The 19,298-nt window shown below is 39.6% G+C and overlaps 1 protein-coding gene across 5 annotated transcripts in view; it reads right to left on the reverse strand.

Moving 5' to 3' along the window:
- AHRR (aryl hydrocarbon receptor repressor) overlaps positions 1-19,298 on the reverse strand; it is a 94,718-nt gene that overhangs the window by 63,232 nt on the left and 12,188 nt on the right. For all 5 annotated transcript variants that reach the window (XM_075494197.1, XM_075494194.1, XM_075494193.1 and 2 more), the window contains 2 exons: positions 13,946-14,017; positions 6,579-6,760 (listed from right to left, as the gene is read on the reverse strand). In XM_075494197.1, the coding sequence (XP_075350312.1) occupies positions 6,579-6,760; positions 13,946-14,017 (254 nt within the window). The remainder of the gene's footprint in view (positions 1-6,578; positions 6,761-13,945; positions 14,018-19,298) is intronic.

Genomic DNA, 19,298 nt, shown 5'->3' on the forward strand with positions numbered 1-19,298 from the left:
AATATTCAGATACTACAATAAACAATAGCTGTCCTTCCTTAGGACAGCCTAATCTAAAGAATCTAATGAATGAACCTAAGGAATCTGAATCAAAGTAGTAAGAAGTCCATGTATGTTATTGAGCTATGAGATCAACAGCCATGGATACAGTAGGAGGAGATGAAAGCTGGAACAGACTGCAAGTAATTGGGGATAGTGAAAATCAGGCCAGCTGGGAGGAATCCTTTGTTGCTTTCTCCTTAAAAGGGATAAATCCAATTTCCATTAAAGATAAACATCAGTGAGAATTGGATCACACCAAACACATAAATGAGTAAAAGGAAATGACCCACTAATATACATGCTAAATCAGAAGAAAGACAGAAACCACACAGTGTGTGCTATCCTGCCAGAACTGAAAAAAAAAAAAAAAAATGAGATTTAATTGAAGGGGAGAAATGGGTTAGAAGGAGGGAGGGCAGCTTGGTGAAAGCGACAAGGAAATCCTGGAACCGATGGTTCTCCCAGCAGCAGCAATCCAAGGCACAGCAACGTGAAGACACCAGACCTAAAGAAGGGAGACTTCAGTACACCTGGAGAACTGGAAAGAAAAATCTCAGAGGACAGATATCTAAGGGAAGTAGGTAGGAGCTGGATGCTCTTTCAACAAACCAATGTGTAGGGGATAAGTGTAAACTATCTCAGTGGCAGTGAAGAGTGGAAAATATAAGAAAAGACCATCTTTACAAAATCCTAAGTTCTTCAATGACTGGAAGCTCACAGAAAATATTTTTTAAAAGGAATAAAATAAAGCACAAGTGTATAAGAAGAAAAACAGAAAAGCCAATGCATAGAATAAGATGGAGCAAGAAAGTGAAGGTTATAAAAAGCATGCTGGAAATGCTTTAAACCATACAAGGCTGGGAAAAGAGTTTTCTGCTACTCAGCAGAGGGGGAGCTACAGATAATGCAAAAAAAAGTTTAAGTGTTTATTGCCTCCTTTTGCTTCCATCAGCTAGGATCAGACAGATACTGCCACTAAACACCAGCAATAAGGCTAACACGTTACGTACTTGGATGAGTTTAATATTTGCAAGTTGGTTGCATCTGGTGAAAGTCATTGCAGCATATTCTGAGAATGAGCTGAAGCATACTCAGAGCTATTAGCTGTTAGTCTATGAGAAATCATGATAAAAAGGGGAGATTTTGAAAGACTGGAAGAGGACAAACGTGGAGCTTATCTTCAGAAAGCATGGGAAGAGGACACCAAAGAATAGCAGGACCGCTAAGCCGAGCATCAATCCCTAGAAAAATACTGGAGAAAAATATCAAACAACCTATTTGTAAAGACTTAAAGGTAATAAAAAAGAAGTAGAAATCAACAGATCTGTCAAGGATATGTTGCCATGTTACACTAAATTAATTACCTTCTACAACTGGACGTGTGGATGGGAAGAACAATAGATATACATGTCTTCATAACTTTAAAAAGGTTATTCCTCCTGTCTCACAATGTTTTCATAAGTAAACTGAAGAATCTTGTTGGAAGGGGGTCTGAGTTTACTTAAGAAACCATAATCTGAGAAAAGTTATCACTCATTTGCTGTAAAATGGAAGGATGCATTGCACATACCCTAGATTAATTTTGAAAAAATATAAAAGCAGAGCAACAAGAATGATTAAAGAAAATATAGCCCTTGAGAAAAAAACAAAGGAGCAGGGCAGGCTGTTTTGTCTAAAGAAGAAAAGACTGAGGGAAACACGGGACACCTTCATGGCTGTAAAAGCAGAGGTGCTACGAGAAAAGGGAATAAATTGGTCTTCTACAGAAGGAGGGCTTAAACTGCAATAGCAGAGATCCAGCTTGGATGTTGGGGATCGCCAAGGAAGGTGTGGAATCACTCATGTTTCAGATTTACAAAAAATTTAGACAACTGTCCCTCAGGTTTAGGCATAGTTGATTCTTCATTGAGGAAATTCTATTACAAGCTTGTTTCCTAAACTACATGGAAGAAGACGACATAACATTTGTGACAAGTTTCTCAGATTCTCCTGTAATTCAGTTTAAAAATCCATATATAACTTCAGTCTAAGGCAGGTGAAACAACATGTCTCCATGCTTGACTGTCACTGATTTTTGAAAGATCTGGATTACAATTTTAATATAAAATTTACAGAAACCTTGAATATATTTCTTCACAGAGTTAATTCAGGAGTCTCTACATTCCTTATTTAGTCACTCATAAATTTATCAATTTTTCAGCTTTCACGATGAAATGAAGTCTGTAAGGAAGTAAATACAGAGAAGGCACTGAAGTCTGAAAGTAAATAAACAGAGTAAAAATAATACTGCAAGGGAGATTTTTGTTGGGAAGACACTGTTTTTGTGTGTGCATGCATGTCTCTCTGTTTGCATATGTGTCTGTGTATAAACACAAAATACAGATTTGTGCATGCATAAAATGTCCAGATGGGAAAAATAACATAAGGTATTGAATTAAATTACTTTTTATATAAATTAGGTAGTGAAGGATTTAAAATACCCCCACTTCTTGAATAATCAAAAAATTGATCCATATTAAGGTCTCTACATTTGCCATCTAAGATTGTACTCAGCAACATTAGTTATCATTTATTGGGCATGCTTATGGCTAAAAGGATTAACATTAATGAATGGTATGTTGGAGGAAAGTTTGAGTGGCCTACCGATATAAGGTTAGTTACACTAAGAACTGAAAGATGAGGAGCTTTAAGCTCTAGTGGTAACTGTATTGGTCTGTCTAAATTGTCGTAACTATTTTCCTTACAGGTACTGGGAAGCTTAAGTTAGCCGTCTCTTAGAAAGGATCTGAGATGCTAAAAGAACAAGGTGCTATTCTTTTTACATTGATTTACAAGATTAACACCTATACTAGAAGGGAACAAGTTAAACAATCAACAAAAGGGAGTTGGTTTTGAAGTGGAGCAAGACCGCCATTTTTCCACCAGTGGAAAAACTGAGAAGAAGGAGGTACTAAAGGATGTATTGTCAAGAGTGGTAAAGGAAGACAGACTACAATTAACCAAGATGGAATATGGCCAAGACAGAGGCCCAGCAAGCTCAAGTAGTCACAGCCACTAAGTACCACTCCACTCCCACAGGAGCCCCACCCAAGGCAAATTTTAGTCAGGGCCAAACGACCGGCGCAGCTTCCTGTAGCAGTTGACGTCTCTCAGGCTGGGTACTGGTTTAGATCCACGCGGCTTTATACAAGAGATCTGGTGAGATTGGAAGGTTACTGCTGCAAGCCAGTTTGAAGTGCTTATCAGGAAAATGCAAAATGACTAAATGCATATAGCTTGGGGGGAGTGGGGCTATTAATAGAGCCGCTGCCAACTGGTAACAGAGATGGGAAGACTGTAAACCAAGTAGACAGAAGAATTGTTCTGAAGCCAAAGGAAAATGTTTCTGAGAATGAGAGAGGGAATCCACCATGGTGACTGTTAAACTGAATAGTAGAAAAATCGGTCTCAACAACCAGATCTAAATTTTAGCGAAGGACCAGGCCTTTGCTTAAACAACTTAACTTAGATGAACGGCCATATGCTTCACAGTACAAACCTGTAACGGTCACCAAAGAGGGAAGAAATGACCAGTGGTTATTCTCTATCCCCTTATACCTAATTCTCTGCAAAATGATTTTCATACTGGAAATCAATATGGTGAAGTCACTCCATGCCCTTTAATTGGCTATTGATCTTTATAAATACAACATTTGTGCTACACACTGAGTATTGCAGAGTAGCTACTGAAAGGACACCTAGTGGCAAGTAAATGAGCACGTCTAGAAACCGCTGGGACTGTTGAAGGTGTATAATTATAATTGTCACAGGAATTGCTGAACTGTTATGGGTTGAATCTGCAATGTCATATATGAACTTATATGTCAAATAGCACTATTCACGGTTTTTTAAAAATTGCAAACAGCATTCTTACAAGCACTTTTTAAAAACATGGAATTTAAGCTTAACTCCCTTAAAACTCACAGAACAGTACTTTAAACAAAAGACGCACATGCCCGTGTGTCATAGATTACAAATTTGAATGTCCTGAATCTCCAGGGCATCAGTTTTAGGAATATTGGGTATCTGAACAGAACTCATTACATATACGTTTTGCTTGATATTCAAGCCAAATTTCAGCTTGCTCATCATCACTGCTTGGGTCCTCCACTGTGCCACTCTAAAATATCCTATTCAATTCCTTCCCTTCTCATCCTTCTCTCCTATGAAGAATGAAGACAAAGCCGAAGCATATAAACTATAGACATTCGAGCTAATGTCACTCTTTTTTTTTTGTCCATCCAACTTTATAGTCACTTCTTGCCTGTGTTTATTCCAACCCCCTTAATATGTACTAATGCCCTTGTGACCAGGAGATGCCCACAACAGAAAGCTGTATTCCAGATGGAGTCATGCTGGTCTCATGCAGAGAGGGATTATAACCTTCCTGTGTAGTGACATGCTGCCTCTGGGCAAACAGACCAAAATCCACACTTGGCTGTCTTGTTTATGTCAACATATCGTATTACATGCATAGAACAATTTGCTGACCACTGGCCCTCTTCGATTATTGTTTTTTATGTTCTCTTTTCCAGGTTTGTCTCTTCTATTGAACACCAGTTGCTTTGGATTAATTTTCCCTGAGTGAATTAGTACGGATTTGCTAGGTCAGTTTTTCCAGATACATTTTATTTTATCCAATTTTATAACATCTCTGTATGCCACTGGTCTGTTCTCTGTCCTCACAGTGTTTATAACAGCTCACAACTTAGTACTATCCTTTGATTTAAAAAGCCACAAACAGGCCATTTCTGCTCTTCTCTCCTCTTTCATCACAACAAAGATCGAAACACTGGGATGGATATTTTTCATTTGCTTTTTTTAGGTGACTTCCTACCAAAGATTTTGTTTAAAAAAATCAGCTTCTGCCTTATTTCTCCACAACTACAAGGAAGTAGACTGTGACGTGCCATGAAGCTGAGGCTGCAGCTCCTGCTCTTACCCAAACATTCGCACCCATTGCTCACCCAGCTCTGTTTCCACGGCTCACCTCTCCTCCACTCCACCCTTTTGAAGCTCCAGCCTGCTCTCTTGTCTTAAAATGGCATGTAGTTTCCTTCCTTCACTATAAACAATGCTTTCTGTAACCTTAGTTTCATGATGTAAACATTTAAAAATAAGAATGAAGGGAACACAAACTATGTGTTCAATTAGGTAATTTGGGGATTAAATTAAATGAAATCTCTTGAAACATGGAACATTTCAGAGTAATGAAGTCTGGCTTTACTTGTTTTCCTTTTATCCCATCCCTTTAAAAAAAGGAGACAATGGATCTTAGAAACTCCGGCAGAAGAGTAGTAAAGGCAGCTGAAGACAGCTTATTGCTTGTGAATCCATGGGAAACGAAAGTAAAGCTCAGAGGAAGGGACCGTAAGACTCAGGTATGTGTCCAAAGGGAAAGAGAGGCACTCAACTGCAGGATGCTGGAGGCTGAGCAGCCAGCTGCCACAGTTGACATGGGAGGCTCCTGCTATCAGTAACATCACCATCTGTAACCTGATGTCAGCTTGTAAAATGCCCTGCAGTCTGCCAAAGCCTATCCAAAATCTGGCATTGCTTTTATACTAAAAGATGTCAAAAAAAGCAAGAAACCAACCAACAGATTCGTTCTTCAGTCAAAACAAAAACCCCAAAAATAGGGCTCCGTTGTGCATAATAAGGAACAGTAACGGGAAGGAGTAGGAAAGAGCAGTAAAGGAAAAATAACGTCCATAAAAATATCTCTACAGTCCACTTATAAGTTTTATTCAATTATACTCCTTCAAATATGCTCTTTTTTTCTTTTTTTTTTAAACAACTCTAGAAAGGATTTTAATTGTTAAATCCCTAATCGAGATTTTGCTCTTGTGAACTCTTCAGCAACAGAAGAAACTAAAACTGTCTGCAAATTTGGAATAATTCTTATTATGTACATCTGAACATGCACATTTGGCTTTCATTGTGCAATGTGCCAGACAGCTACAAAAACAAAGCGTAGCCTATTACAGCTTAGTCAACACTTTAAACTTCAGATCTCACTTATCCTGAAAGAAAGTGATCTTTTTGGCCTTTCAAGGAAGCCCATTTCCTCTTGTCATACCGCAAACACAGGTAATATGGTAGTTGCTTGACTTTCGCATTGTATTTAAACAGACATTGCAAACATGCACAATAATAGCTTCAAAAAGGGAGTTCAAAGTAACGGCAGGTATTACATGTGCTCCAAGCCAGTTTAGGGATTTTACAGGCATGTTTTCCCATTTCCTAAAGCCTGCTGAGGAAGGGTGGGGGTTAACCCATTATTTGGTGAAAAGCACACACAAATGGCATAGGAGGAAATGCAGAAAATTTCCAATATAACATCCCGTGCACAAAATAAATTCAATAGTCGAGATTAGGGTTTTTTTCTTACTTTACCAATAAAATACTGCATGTTAATTTTACTCATGATAAGTACAAAGCAGCAATAAATTAGAGGGAGACTTTTAATGGGCTATTGATATCTTAAAGAGACCTACCTTGAAAGAAACTTTTGACTCGGAGATAGCTGACACTAAGGCGCAAGACGGACAGTTTGTCCAGCTTCGATATGATGTCAGGTGGAAATGGCAGGAGGCTGGCCAGGTGGTCCAGTTCTGCATTCAGACGGTCCCTGTGTCTCTTTGAAGGATTTGATTTTTCATTCCCGACTGCAGGCCTTCTGTGGTGGAGAACACATTTTCAATTACCTGTTTTACCTCCAAATCGTACAACCAGAGACTGAGATGTTGTCTGCAATTAGTTGATAAGCAGCATATTTAACCTAGCTTCTATGAAAATCTTTAAAGTTTCTGTCACCTGCCAAAAAGAGTTTTACCATTCTGCATTTGCCACAGTGCAAAGACATGCACATTGGCCTCTCTTTTCACATCTGCCCAGTGAAAAACAGACGAAGAACTGATATATCTTACTCAGGACCCTCTCACCTTAGGGGAATGGGTCCTGTCTTCATGTTCTAGTGAATACCAGGAAAAATGATTTCTCATCTATGCTGTACAAATGAGGGTCAGAACAGCAGAGGAAAATTACCGTGACTAATGCATGAACCTATTCAATATCCACCGTATTCATTCAAAGCATCTTAGTGCCCTCCATTTAATGACTCAAACTTAACCTGTGGGTCAGGAGATAATTAAGAAAAGAGCCTGTCTTTAGACAGGATTTTAAAAAGTATGGGAAGCAAGGTGAAGAGACATTCTTTCCTCAAGCTCAAAAATCCTGTGAACATTCTCACATTTACCTTCCTACGTCATTAATAACAAAGATAAGAATTTGGTTTCTCTCTCAAGAACATTGGTATTCCTTCCAAAACATAAAGACTAATGTTACTCAGATTTCTAAGCCAAGTACTCCTAGTCCATCTCCATTTCATGTCCCTCTCATGCAGTGAACAGGACCAGATGCCTCAGAAAAGCTATTGTGAAAATGCATTAAGATGAAATAGGTCACAAATGAGACAGCTCCATTTTGGGGTGTCTGCTGATATTCTTCTCACAGAACGTGTAAGATGCTGTTCACAAGAGGAAGAAAAGGAAAAGCTGGTGCACTTGCACACAGTCATGGAAACCCGAATTCCAGCACGACAGCGAGGGGTGGTCAGTGCTGAAGCACAGGCTTGTCGCTTAAGCAAGACAACCTGAGAGGTAAGTTTGAGAAAGTGGTTATCTCCAGCAGACAGCTATTGCTGGACCCAGCAGTAGTCAAGTGTGTTATCCAGGACCAAGCCACAGGCCACTGGAGCCGTAAACTATGCGGACCCACGATCTCAGAGGGAGTAGAGCAGCCCAGTGCTATAGCTGATCCAGCATCTCCCAGGGGACTTAGTGCTGTGTCTGCTGGTCCTCCACTCGCTCTTGTAATGCCCGTGTTCAAGTTCTTACTGTAGCACATTGCCACATTCATCCTGAGGCATCTTCTCCAGAATAAGGGACATTGAGAGAAAATCAAGGAGGAAAAGATGGAAAAATACTCAAGAATGGGAAATGGCAGGCAAGGAAAATACAGGTGTGCTAACAGTTTCCACTTTCACCTAACTAAAGGCAAGGATCATAATCTTGTGTAGCTTAGCTGGTGCTGCAGTGGAGAATCAGAGTAAAACTAATTATTTGTAGCACTTTACTACTGCATTTCCACGCTCCAAACATTTACTATATTTTTCAATCATAAATTTAATTTTGAGCATTAGTATTTCACAAGGTGGTTAAAGGGTTAAATTGCAACATTTGCGTGTTCCCCTCTTATAGGTGCAATCTTAATTTATCATTGTAACTGTGATTAAAAAAATTAATGTTGTGCTTAGGAATTAGTAAAAAAAAGATCAATGTTTTGTACATGCGATTGCTGACTTTCCTGCTAATTGAAAACCTCTTAAACCAAATCAGGTATGAAAAATTCATTGCTATTTTTGAGAGCCTTCAGTTCATTTTAAGAGGACAACATTGATGGACAGAATGAATGAAAAAATGTTTGAGGTAGCTGTCAGTGAAAACATATAATTCCTGCTTTTTCATTCAAAATTACCAAAACTGGTATGTGGCCCTTCAATAACACAATGAGTTGCTTTCAAAGGCAGAGGTGAGATTTTGTTGATTGGGATGAATAAATAACTTTCCTCAGAGCGAGCAAATATGCAACAAATAATGCAATCAACAAAGAAGGAATACTCTCTTTTTTTTTTTGCTTTTCCAGAGTTAGCTGTTTTTCAAAAGAGGGTATACATACTGGGCACTCATTTTTTGGAGTAAACCCTGAAGCTCAGCCATCCTCGCTATGGCACCGAAAGGACATCTGACCTGTGGAGAGCAGTAATTTTGTGGGAATATAGCTTATAGTTCGGTAGAAGCTAAAGAACATAAGCTTTTACTAATTGCTCTTTGTATGTGACAACCACGCTGAAGCAAGGAAGCAATTTAGGATGGAAAAAAATGAATTCCAATAAGGAAAATTAGACTGATGAGTTCAAGGGGTAAAAATTGTCAAGACTAACACGGAATAGAAATAGAAATTGCTCAAGCCTATTTACCACGCAAAATAGTGACTGCTCTATGCCAGCAAGGTATGGTTTGAGGCAGTCATGTGGACTGCATTTGTACTGACCGTAGGGAACAGTTTTCTGGAGATTGTGAGGAACGGTGTAAAAAGACTACCAAGAAACTTCAGGACAGAGCCTTCCTGAAAACCGAAGGAAATGATTCAGTAAGGCAGCAAATCCAAACAAACAGGGGTTTGATGTAAATGGTAATTAGGGGACAAGTGGATGCGATTTAAAACAATGCAAGTTCCCCGGAAAGGCTAGCATACCTATCCACAAACAGAAAAGGGCAGGCAGGAAAATTCTTCAATGGGCTGCTTTGAGGCAAATGGAAACTCTAGCCCTTATTTTGAGCCGAAAGTAGATGGTGCGTGTGTTCGCCTTAAACCAGGGATTCTCAGACTGTGTAAATCAGGTCTCAACAGAGACGTAGCACTCACTCTGTGATACCTCTTTTACGCTGCTTTTCATACAACACTCTTTGCCTTTCCCTCTCTGCATTAACAGTTAAACCGGTCCAATTGTGCTCTGCACTCACAAGTACTTGTACCTGTACAAGACCCATATCACCAGTCCCTGTTTGGTAGGAAGTGAGTGTGGGAGCTGGTGCAGAGAACATTTTCTGTTTCAGTGGTACGTAAAGGCATTGAGCTATTTGCGCTTTAATGATTCAGTGTGCCCATGACACACAGACCACCACTAGTGTAAACCAGTTTGGTGAGCTTGCAGAGGAATTTCCTGCAGCTACAGCTCTGTCTGCTGTTTGCTGCCCTCTGAGGGAGCCCTACCCTGTTAACGAAAAGTTCGCTCTGAATAAGATTTCAAAGTATGCTGAAGTGTTAAACCAGTAGATGATATAAACTGAGAAAAAATCTAATCATTTACTATGACGGCAAGCTTTCAGTAAGAAGGGAAAGGGAAGAGAGAGACCGTGAGATGCAACAGATAGGCTAAGTGCAAAGGAACAGCAAGATGATTATCACGAACGTACTGACCGGCACCCACAGCCACTGAGCTGTGCTCGGGCATTGCATAGGTATCCTTGCAGAGCTGAGCTCCAGTGCCAGCTGTCTATGTGCAGATGTTCACCATCTCCTACGAGCAAAAAGGACCGACTGAGAGAAAGCTGTGTGGAGGAAAGGGGGCCCTTTGCCATCTTCTACCTCTTCACAGTAAGGAAAGGCAAAAGCAGAACTAATGGTCAAGAAGACATCACGCTGACAGAGCAGATGAGAGGTGGGATAGTGTGATACCAAGTAAGAGGAAGGGCTATGCCACAGAGGGCCTTAAAATGAGAACCAGGAAGCAGGAGAGAGCTGCACCTCCTGAGGTCTCTGTTTACCCTGGCACTGGTACGGCTCTGGCTCAAGTGGGCAGTTTGGAGCAGTTATAGATACGCTCAGAGCTAGGGCAGCTGTAGCTTGCCTTTAAAGAGCTGTAAAACATTACAAGAAATGTTTTGTGAAGGGAGGGAGTTTTACAAGATGCCAGGGTTTGAGATGAAGAAGTGGCTGAAGCTCTCAAATGGTAGCTGTCCTGAAGTGTTGCCTTAGCATTTCTAGTATAAAGTATTAATTTCAGCACAATGATTTCAGTTTGAGGTTAAAAACAAGATCTCTTTAGTTTTCACATGCTTGAATTGCCAGTAAAATGTTAGATTTCCACAGGAAACAAACACTTGGTAGAAAATATTTCCTTTAGTCAAAACTCCGGTTCTCTGGCTGAAAAGCATATCTGATGGAAATTTTTCAATCAGTTCGAGCTCCAGATGTTCGAACTGGTTCCATAAAAGCCAAAATTCTTTAGTGTAGACCACATTTAATGGGGCTTGTTTGGAAGCTTTCTGGGGCAAAAGGAGAACAGCTAGGGGTTTTATTTATTTGCATGTATAAAAGTAGAACTTAAACCCGATATGTTGTCTGAAGAATGGCAGCCTAATGAAGATAGCCTCTCCTAGTTCTGTGTAGAGAAGAAGACTGAAACATATTAGGTCTTCCTGGTAAAACAAGTTTTCCCACACATTCTTCCACAGTCTTATGGGTCTCTGCATTCTCCCATGGAGCTTCTTCATACATTTTCATCATTATTCTGTAAAACTACCTCAGACTAGAATTTCTGTGCCTCAAAAACCATGGAAGTAGTGAGCGATATAATTCTGTGACACCCTGAAATAAAAGCCAGCTGCAGGATCACCACCTGGCTTGACAGCCTGATCACAAAAAGCTGATGGAGAGGTAGAGAGTTGGCCTCCTGGGATGCACTGAGTATGGGCAGACATTAACATCCCACTTGCTCTGCAAAGGGGAAAACTGCTCCTCTGTCCTTTGAATCCCAGCCTTCCAAAGGACTAACCCATTAATCCCTACAGAAATACAAGCATCCTGCTCAGACTGGCACCTGAACTCATTTATCCCTTTGTCAAGAGAAAGTGAAATTTCTAGAGGCTATTAGTGGAAAAAAGAGAGGAATCATTATTAGGACTGGCCTAAGAATTCCCATCAACTTTTTTCCTGTGAAAAATTAGGTTTTTCAGCTGATCAAATACCTCTTCCAGAACAGGTGGCAGCATCTACCATGGTTCATTATCAGAATGACAAGGGAAAAGTAGAACAAGGCCATGGAGGAAAATGTGTTATGCTATCAAACAAGAGAAAAAAAGTTGTAACAAAAATGGTATGACAGGGATCAAAATAATGGTTAAATATACTGTTCAATTAATAGGCTATGTCTACTCTTCTAAATTCAAGATAAGTGATTTGAGGCAGCATAACAGTAAGGATACCTCAGAGTCCTGAAATGTCAGTAAGGTCTGTAGGACTGAAGGACAGAGACCGTGAAAGGACCTCTGTCAGCCAGTCGGTTTTGGGCATTCAGAGCCTCTTTAGATCAAAGTTAGGAAGTCCCTGAATGAGGGAATGAGCCCAGGAAAGGCTTATCAGAGAGCAAGTCCACAAATGGATAATGTTTGAGGAAGAGACCAGTGTTGCTAGGAACTGAGAAATCATCCTCAGCAAATGATAAGTAACCAACCACAGAAAATAGAGGGCTGTCTCCAGTGCGGGAGCTCAGTAGTCTAATAATCCAAAACATGATTCCCTTTGTTTTAACCAAAACCAAGTTTCTTGATCAAAATTGTATATGTCCTGGCTGGATAAGCTCATGCTCAGGTACCTGTACTGCAATCTCATAGCAAAGCTGTTTTCAAGGTAGCATTACTGGTGATGACTCACAAGGTGAAAAGTTGGCTCCATCCAATTCACTGAGAATTTGCCTCTGATTTTGTTGAAGCCAGAATTTCATAAAAGGCTCCTGAATACATTTACATCCTTTGTTAACAAGTAGTTTTCTTAGCTATTGCATTTATCTAGAAGTCATCTTCAAGAGAAGTTCTTCTAGCTAGTATATATGTTCCAAATATGAAGCTTAATGTTTCTCAAAGCAACTGCAACTCTCCTTCCTTTCTCACAAAAGTTATGATTCATAAACAGTTCGCACAGAGGTAATTTCATGTACTGGAGGGGTTCCATACCTCATGCGGTTATAAAGTTAAATATCCACATCCATACTTGAACAGCAGTGCAGAAATGTTACATACATTTTGGATTTAACACTCAGGTTTTGCAGGAAGAATCATTTTCTTATGTCATTATCTTTGTCTATTGAAATTGCCATCTATGATATATTTTACACTAAAAGAAATATTTTTTAAGTTGGAACAAGTGGTTTATGTGCAAATACTCTCTAAAATCCAAACAAAATCAACAGATTTCACTCAAACATTCAGAGAAACTCCCCTTTGACTTTAGACCAATATATACAATTTTAAGCCAAGTGGGTTATTTTTAGAAGCTCTGAACAACTGAAAATAGGGAAATCTATTTTAGTTACCTTCTCATCCTTATATTGTCTGTGAAGGCCACCAGTGCTAGTTCATAATTTTAACACAGTAAAAATGTGTGTTTCATAACCATATAATCAAGTGTAACACAGAAGATGTGGGATGACTATATTAAAAAGCTTCATTTCACAGAGTGGTTTATGGCATCTGGAAATCATTTTACATTTGAGTGATAGCAACCTTCTTTCGCTCCCATTGCAAGCATCTTGTAGTAACAACTTCCCATTGCTTTTTTTCTTTTTCTGCTTTGCCTTCACACATACAATTCCTCTCTCCCTTTTTTTTCCTAATGAAAGTGATCCCATAGTAAATAGCGGTTTGAAAATGATGTGTTCTTTATGCAAAAAGTGAGTCACCAGTCTGCTTTTTCAGTTGGCTGAACTGACCCACTTTCCAGGCTCGCACATGATGGACTTAGCGATGCCCCAAGCAAGGCTAAGCCAAGGAAGGGGGAAGGGGGGAGCGCAATGCCAGCGCACTGGTGCCACTTGACACACAGCTTCTCAAAAGGCTCCTTGAACGGGCGGTGGGGAACACAGAAGCGTGGAGCTCCGGCCCATTGCCCAGCTGACATTTAGTCCGCCAGTATCTTCTGCCTATGAAAAAGTGCTGTCCCTCTCCGCTCCTCAGGGCAGCGTACTCTGCACTACCCTGCGGTACACACCACAACCACCGCTGGCCTCCTCCTGGGACACCTACTGATGGGTAAGGACGGTTTGCCCCATGCTCAGGATCCTTTCTGGAGCCAGTCTTAACCATGAGGAGCCAGCCTCCCAGCCAGGGGTTTCTCGCTGCAGAGAAGGAGATTAGGTCTCTCCTGTGTCAGCGGACCATGGGAGGAGTGGGATCCTCCTTCTACCTCATTTCTAGCACGTGCGTTGGGAGGGAGATGCCTCCTGATGAATATGATACTTAACTGTTTCTGAATGGGTTTCCTCCTTTTCCTCCCAGCATATAGGCATTCCCCTGGAGGAATCATTGTTTTGATGCTGAAAAACAAAAGGAATATGTTTCTTAGTTTAGAGGTTTCTGTGCTTCATACCGCTGTACAAAATGACAGCACCGAGAAAGTTCAACCGAGGAAAATGTTTGTTCCTTGAGTGTGGCATTCAACAACACTAAAAAGCACAGTGGCATTAGTTAAGATAGAAGCTTAAGGCTTATTCCAATTTCCTACCTTAATATTATTAGAATATTGATGTTTATATTCAATTTTCATTTTTTTAAATTAAGCATACTATACATGGTATAAAAATGGGTATAAAATACATCCTGTTTACTCGATATCCAAAATTAATTTTTTTCCTCTAGGCTCATTTTTAAATTCAGCTAAACAAATAAGAATGAATGATACTACCCATCATCTTCTGCAGGGAGGATTTCACAGCTTTTTAAATACACAGGAGCATTGTCTTCCATTACTGACACTGTGATAAGTAGGATGCAATTATTCAAATCAGCATTTTTCCAGGTCCTCACATCCTCATTTTTAATGACTGAAAGTATATCTGTTGACAGCTTAAGAAGTGACACACAGTACTGCAGTTAGCACTAGGACCCATCCCAATGCAGTGCTGATGGAGGTGACAATTTTCAGACAAAACTTAGCCTTACTATTGCTCTGTTTGAGCACGTTGGCCTTAGAGACATTGCAAGCTCTGAAACAAGTCTTTGCATTCGGTCTGTTTAAATCTTCTGGAGATTAGCCGAATATCAAAGTCTTTTGATTTGCTGTCTGAAAGAGTATTTTAGTCTTGCTGTGTGCTGTTCAACAGCGGGTGCATGCTGCCCAAGAGGTTACTATATCTCAAGAGTATTTGCTGCTTTGTGTAAGATGTAAAATTAAGGGGACCTTCTATGTCACTGAATCAAATCCCATGCTACTAAAGGCAGCTATGTCATATAATGCAAATTATAAACCTACTGAACTTCATTTAAAAACTGTTTAGAGGAGCTTTGCTTTTCATTGAAAGACAGCTTTCTGATAACTAGAAACCTTTCGCTTTCCAGCTTAAATTTGTTCATGGTCATTTTATGCTCATTTGTTCTTCTGCCAACATTGTCTTTTAGTTTAAATAGCTCTTCCTCCTCCATTGTGTTTACTCATTGGCATATTTTTAAATATCAGTCATATATTCAGTCAGCCTTCATTTTGCTATTCTAGGACAACCCAAACTCTTTTATTTCCCTCTCGTGTTACAAACTCTTTATTCTTCCCGTCATCTTAGGAGCCTTTTCTTTCCCATTTCAATCAATCTGTCTAAAACACAGATAAACATAATCATGCACAGTATATTAAGTAAAATCTAAAAGTATTTCATACATGCATATATATACATATGTATTGACAAACCATTAATTCTTTATGGGAATTATCTCACTTGATATTTGTGTGACTGCATTTTCCTTTTTCATACCCATTATCAAATTCATGGCTCACAGTCATCCTGTGGTCACCTAATATGCACAGTTCTCCATCTTTATGTATAACTTGCAATAAATAAAGGCACAGTTTATGGAGAAAATCTAACTCTTAGTGCCAAAGTGCCCAGCCATTCCATTTGTACAATTAATCTCCAGTTCATTTTTGTTGTCTGAGAATTGTATCCCCTTCTGTATTGATAGTGCAAGCAACTAAGTTTATTGGTAGACTCCTGGTTTTGCATGAAATTTCTTAGTAAAAATATGATTGTCTCCAAACTGATAGTTGAGGAACTCTGCTTGTAGTTTCCCTCCTGATCAGTCATTTTCCTTTCAGCACATGTTGTTGACCCAGTTCCTTCCTCCAACCCTTTCAAGTCTTGTCCGAGTCCTCAGCAGCGCAGTATCCTTCACTAAATTCAGATGGATTAGGTCTACCATGTTTCCCTGATCTGGAAAATCAGTTATTGTATCAACAGAAAGCTCTCAGGTTACTTTGTCAAAATCATCTAAATCTATATTCCATTTTTATTCCATTACACAACTAACCACAGCCGTTAATGGTTCTTTCCTTGAGAATTTATTCTAAAATGATGCATAGTATAGACATCAGGTCAGTAGTAGCCTTCTCTCAATTGTAGCTGATAGTGGAAACATCAGTCATTCTCCAGTTGGTGCAGTGTCAGTTATAGAGTTCTTCCAGAAATACACAAAACAGTTCTTTTCACTATTTCTGGGACAATTTCATGTGAAATTAGACGGATGAACTGCTTGGCCAAAGTCTAAGAGGGATAAGATACAGTGCAATAAATACTGCTCCAGGTTAAGAAAGTTTGTTTATTCCCCAGCCTTTGCTTAGATAAAGTCACCTTGCCACCTTCAAAGATCTTGTTAGGCTAGGCTAGTCTACAAGCTCATTTTTTGCAACAGCCCACCAGTTTTTAAGATTTCATGTACCCTGGTGGGTTTTCTGCTCCAGTGGGAAGCTGAAATGGTGTGAAGATGCCAAAAGAATTGCTGCAGTTTCTTGTGAGACCTTACATTAAAAGATATTTTCTTTATATTGTAATACTTTTGTGTTCTGAGTCCTTCCTGTCCATAGCATGATTCTATGACTCATAGTTCATGTTTCAAAACAGTGTCACATGCTAGACTTCCCTTCTCTTGCCTTCATGAGCAAAATTACAAGGAGGAGAAAGACTTGGACAGCATAATTCAACTGAAAACTGAAAGTTAAGAGTTCATTCAATTTCCCAAAAGAACCACTTTGTTTTAAAACCCGTTCTGGTTCAGTTGATGCATACGTAACAGCAAATAGAAATAAATTAAAAGACCTCAGTGTTCGAACAACTGAAAACCAGGAAATAAATAGCAAACAATATGAGCTAGAATTTATGAAGTGTAAAATGCTGGTTAAGAAAAGTAAAGGCCCAAAGGAATATTCACAAGTTGCAGTGCTAAAGAGAAAAGATAATATGCTTTTTAGAAGAATACTATGAACAAAAGAAGTCTAAAAAGTGTGTACAGTGCTTATTAGATGGAGATGGCTGTATGTTAGAACTGCATAAAAGGTAAGAGTGTTCAACAGATTTATTTCTAGTCTCTGAAAAGAAGGAGAATAATGCACTTGCATCAAATAAGAATAAACCATGCACTCTTCAGGCTTTCTACAGGAACTTTCTACAGAATTAGGACAAGGGGTTACCACAGCAACATCGTATGAAGCACTGCCTCAGCAACTGAACACCAACGTCCTAGATATGCGTACAGCCAAGAGGTGCTTCTGCTACTACCACTAATGCCAATAGTGCCATGCAGATAAAATGAGTTTGAGAAAGAATGTACGGGAATAAAAACCAAGTCAGAAGGCTCATGGCTAGTGGTTCTAAAAATATGGCTGAAAGCAGCACTTGAAGTTGTTGAGCTGCACAGAACCATAGACCAAGAAAACATTTCTTTTAAAAACTGGAGAAGAGCATATATTCATGGTTCCGCCTGGGCTGTGCCCTCTTCTGATCATCTGTGAGCTCTCCTTTCCACCTCTGGGACAGAATGACTTATCTCCACTGCTGCAGGAGGCTGGGAGCTCCTTCCCCTACCAGCTCACCAGCCTAATATATGAATGAGAAAGGGGAAGAAGTTGGGGGGACAGCACTTGGCTGCTCAGGACAATCATACTCTTTCTCTTTCCTTTCTCTTTCTCTTTCTCTCTGTAACACTTGAGAGTCCTCACGTGCTCTGCCCCTGTTTGACGGAGGACAAAGATGAACCCAAAGCTGCAACCTTCCACCCCTCCTGCTCTCCAGCAGCAGGAGAGCAGGCTTACAAGCTTAAGGAGCTTCAGGAGGAGGATATCTAGGACTGAAAGGAACAGAATTGCTGGGAAAGGGCAGATGTGGGCCTTGATCATTCACTTTCTTATGTCAGATGCTTTTAATCACTGCTGACATTAAGTCATAATGAATCTCTGAACACTGAGGAAATCCAAAGGACTGAAAGACAGCTGCTATATGACAGTCTTCAGAGAAGGGAAACATAATGATCCAGCTAACCACCGGATGGTGAGACTGACATCCATCCCAAGCAAAATACCAGAAAAGCTGATAAGAAAGATGAATGACATCACTTAGAATTCTATGGAATATCATGCTCTTTGGAGTGAAACTAGCTCACTGAGAAGTTATCACCTCTAGCTGATGAAGGAATTCACTTGTATTAGTAAATTATTTAACTTAGCAGCATAACATTCTGATTTTAAAAAGCTACCATGAAGTATTACAGAGCACAGTTTCAGTAAGTAAAGAATTTGTCAAGTGTCAGATCCAAAAAAAAAAGAGGAGTAATCCTTGAGAAATCACTGCTAAGTAGAAAGGTTTTTATAAAGATCTTGCAGGCATCAAGGTTCAAAACAAAGCCATTGGTGATAACATTTGCAAAGTTATAAAAATTTAGAAGAGTGGTAAATAATGCTGAAGACATAGTGAAATAGAGCAGTCTGGAGTGCCCAGTAGGCTGTTTCTGTTTATCCACAATGCATTTTAATACCGTCAAATGCAAACACTTACATCTCAGAATAGGGAATGCAAGTCATTGCCCCATTCAATGCTACTGAATAGGGACTGCATCCTGAAATGCCAGTGATTCTTGAACGGAATTAGGGATCAAAGTGAAAAATGAATACAACCCATACCCTGAGCTCCCAGGGAGGAGCTGCTGCAAAGGCAGCTAATGCAGTTGCTGACCTAAGTGAAGTGATTTTACCTCTGTTTACAGATATGATGACACCGATGCTGGAACAGCGTGTACAGTTCCCATGTAAGTGTTTTTCAAATAATGTTAGAAATTGGAAAGGGCGAGGAAAGAAGCTAAAAAAATACTCGCAGGCTGAAGAAACTGCCTTGCATAGAAAGAAGAATTAGGTGACTTGAGTAAACTGAAGTACTTTCATGGGGAAGATATGGGTGGTGAATTATTTTAATCTGAACCATAGCAAGCACTTCGAAAGTGAAGCTGAAGCCAGATACATCCAAATAAGAAATAAGGCATAAATCTGTAACACTGTGAGTATTTAAACACTGGGGCAAGCTACAACGGATTTAATGGATCCTGCTGTCTTGAAATCACTATTAGATGTCTTTCTGTAATGTACACTTTACCCTAACAGAAGTTATGCTTAAATTAAATACAAGCAGTTGGGCTGAGTGCAGGCATACTCAGAAAAAAAATTTGGTAGCTTTGGTAGCTATAGGAGGTCAAATTACATTATCCAATGATCTCTCCTTTCATTAAATTTTATGAATCATTTCCTGCCCGAATGTGATCACATACCATGCATTCAATGCCTGAGCT

The sequence above is a fragment of the Mycteria americana genome, chromosome 2 (assembly GCF_035582795.1).
Source record: "Mycteria americana isolate JAX WOST 10 ecotype Jacksonville Zoo and Gardens chromosome 2, USCA_MyAme_1.0, whole genome shotgun sequence".
NCBI classification, from domain to species: domain Eukaryota; kingdom Metazoa; phylum Chordata; class Aves; order Ciconiiformes; family Ciconiidae; genus Mycteria; species Mycteria americana.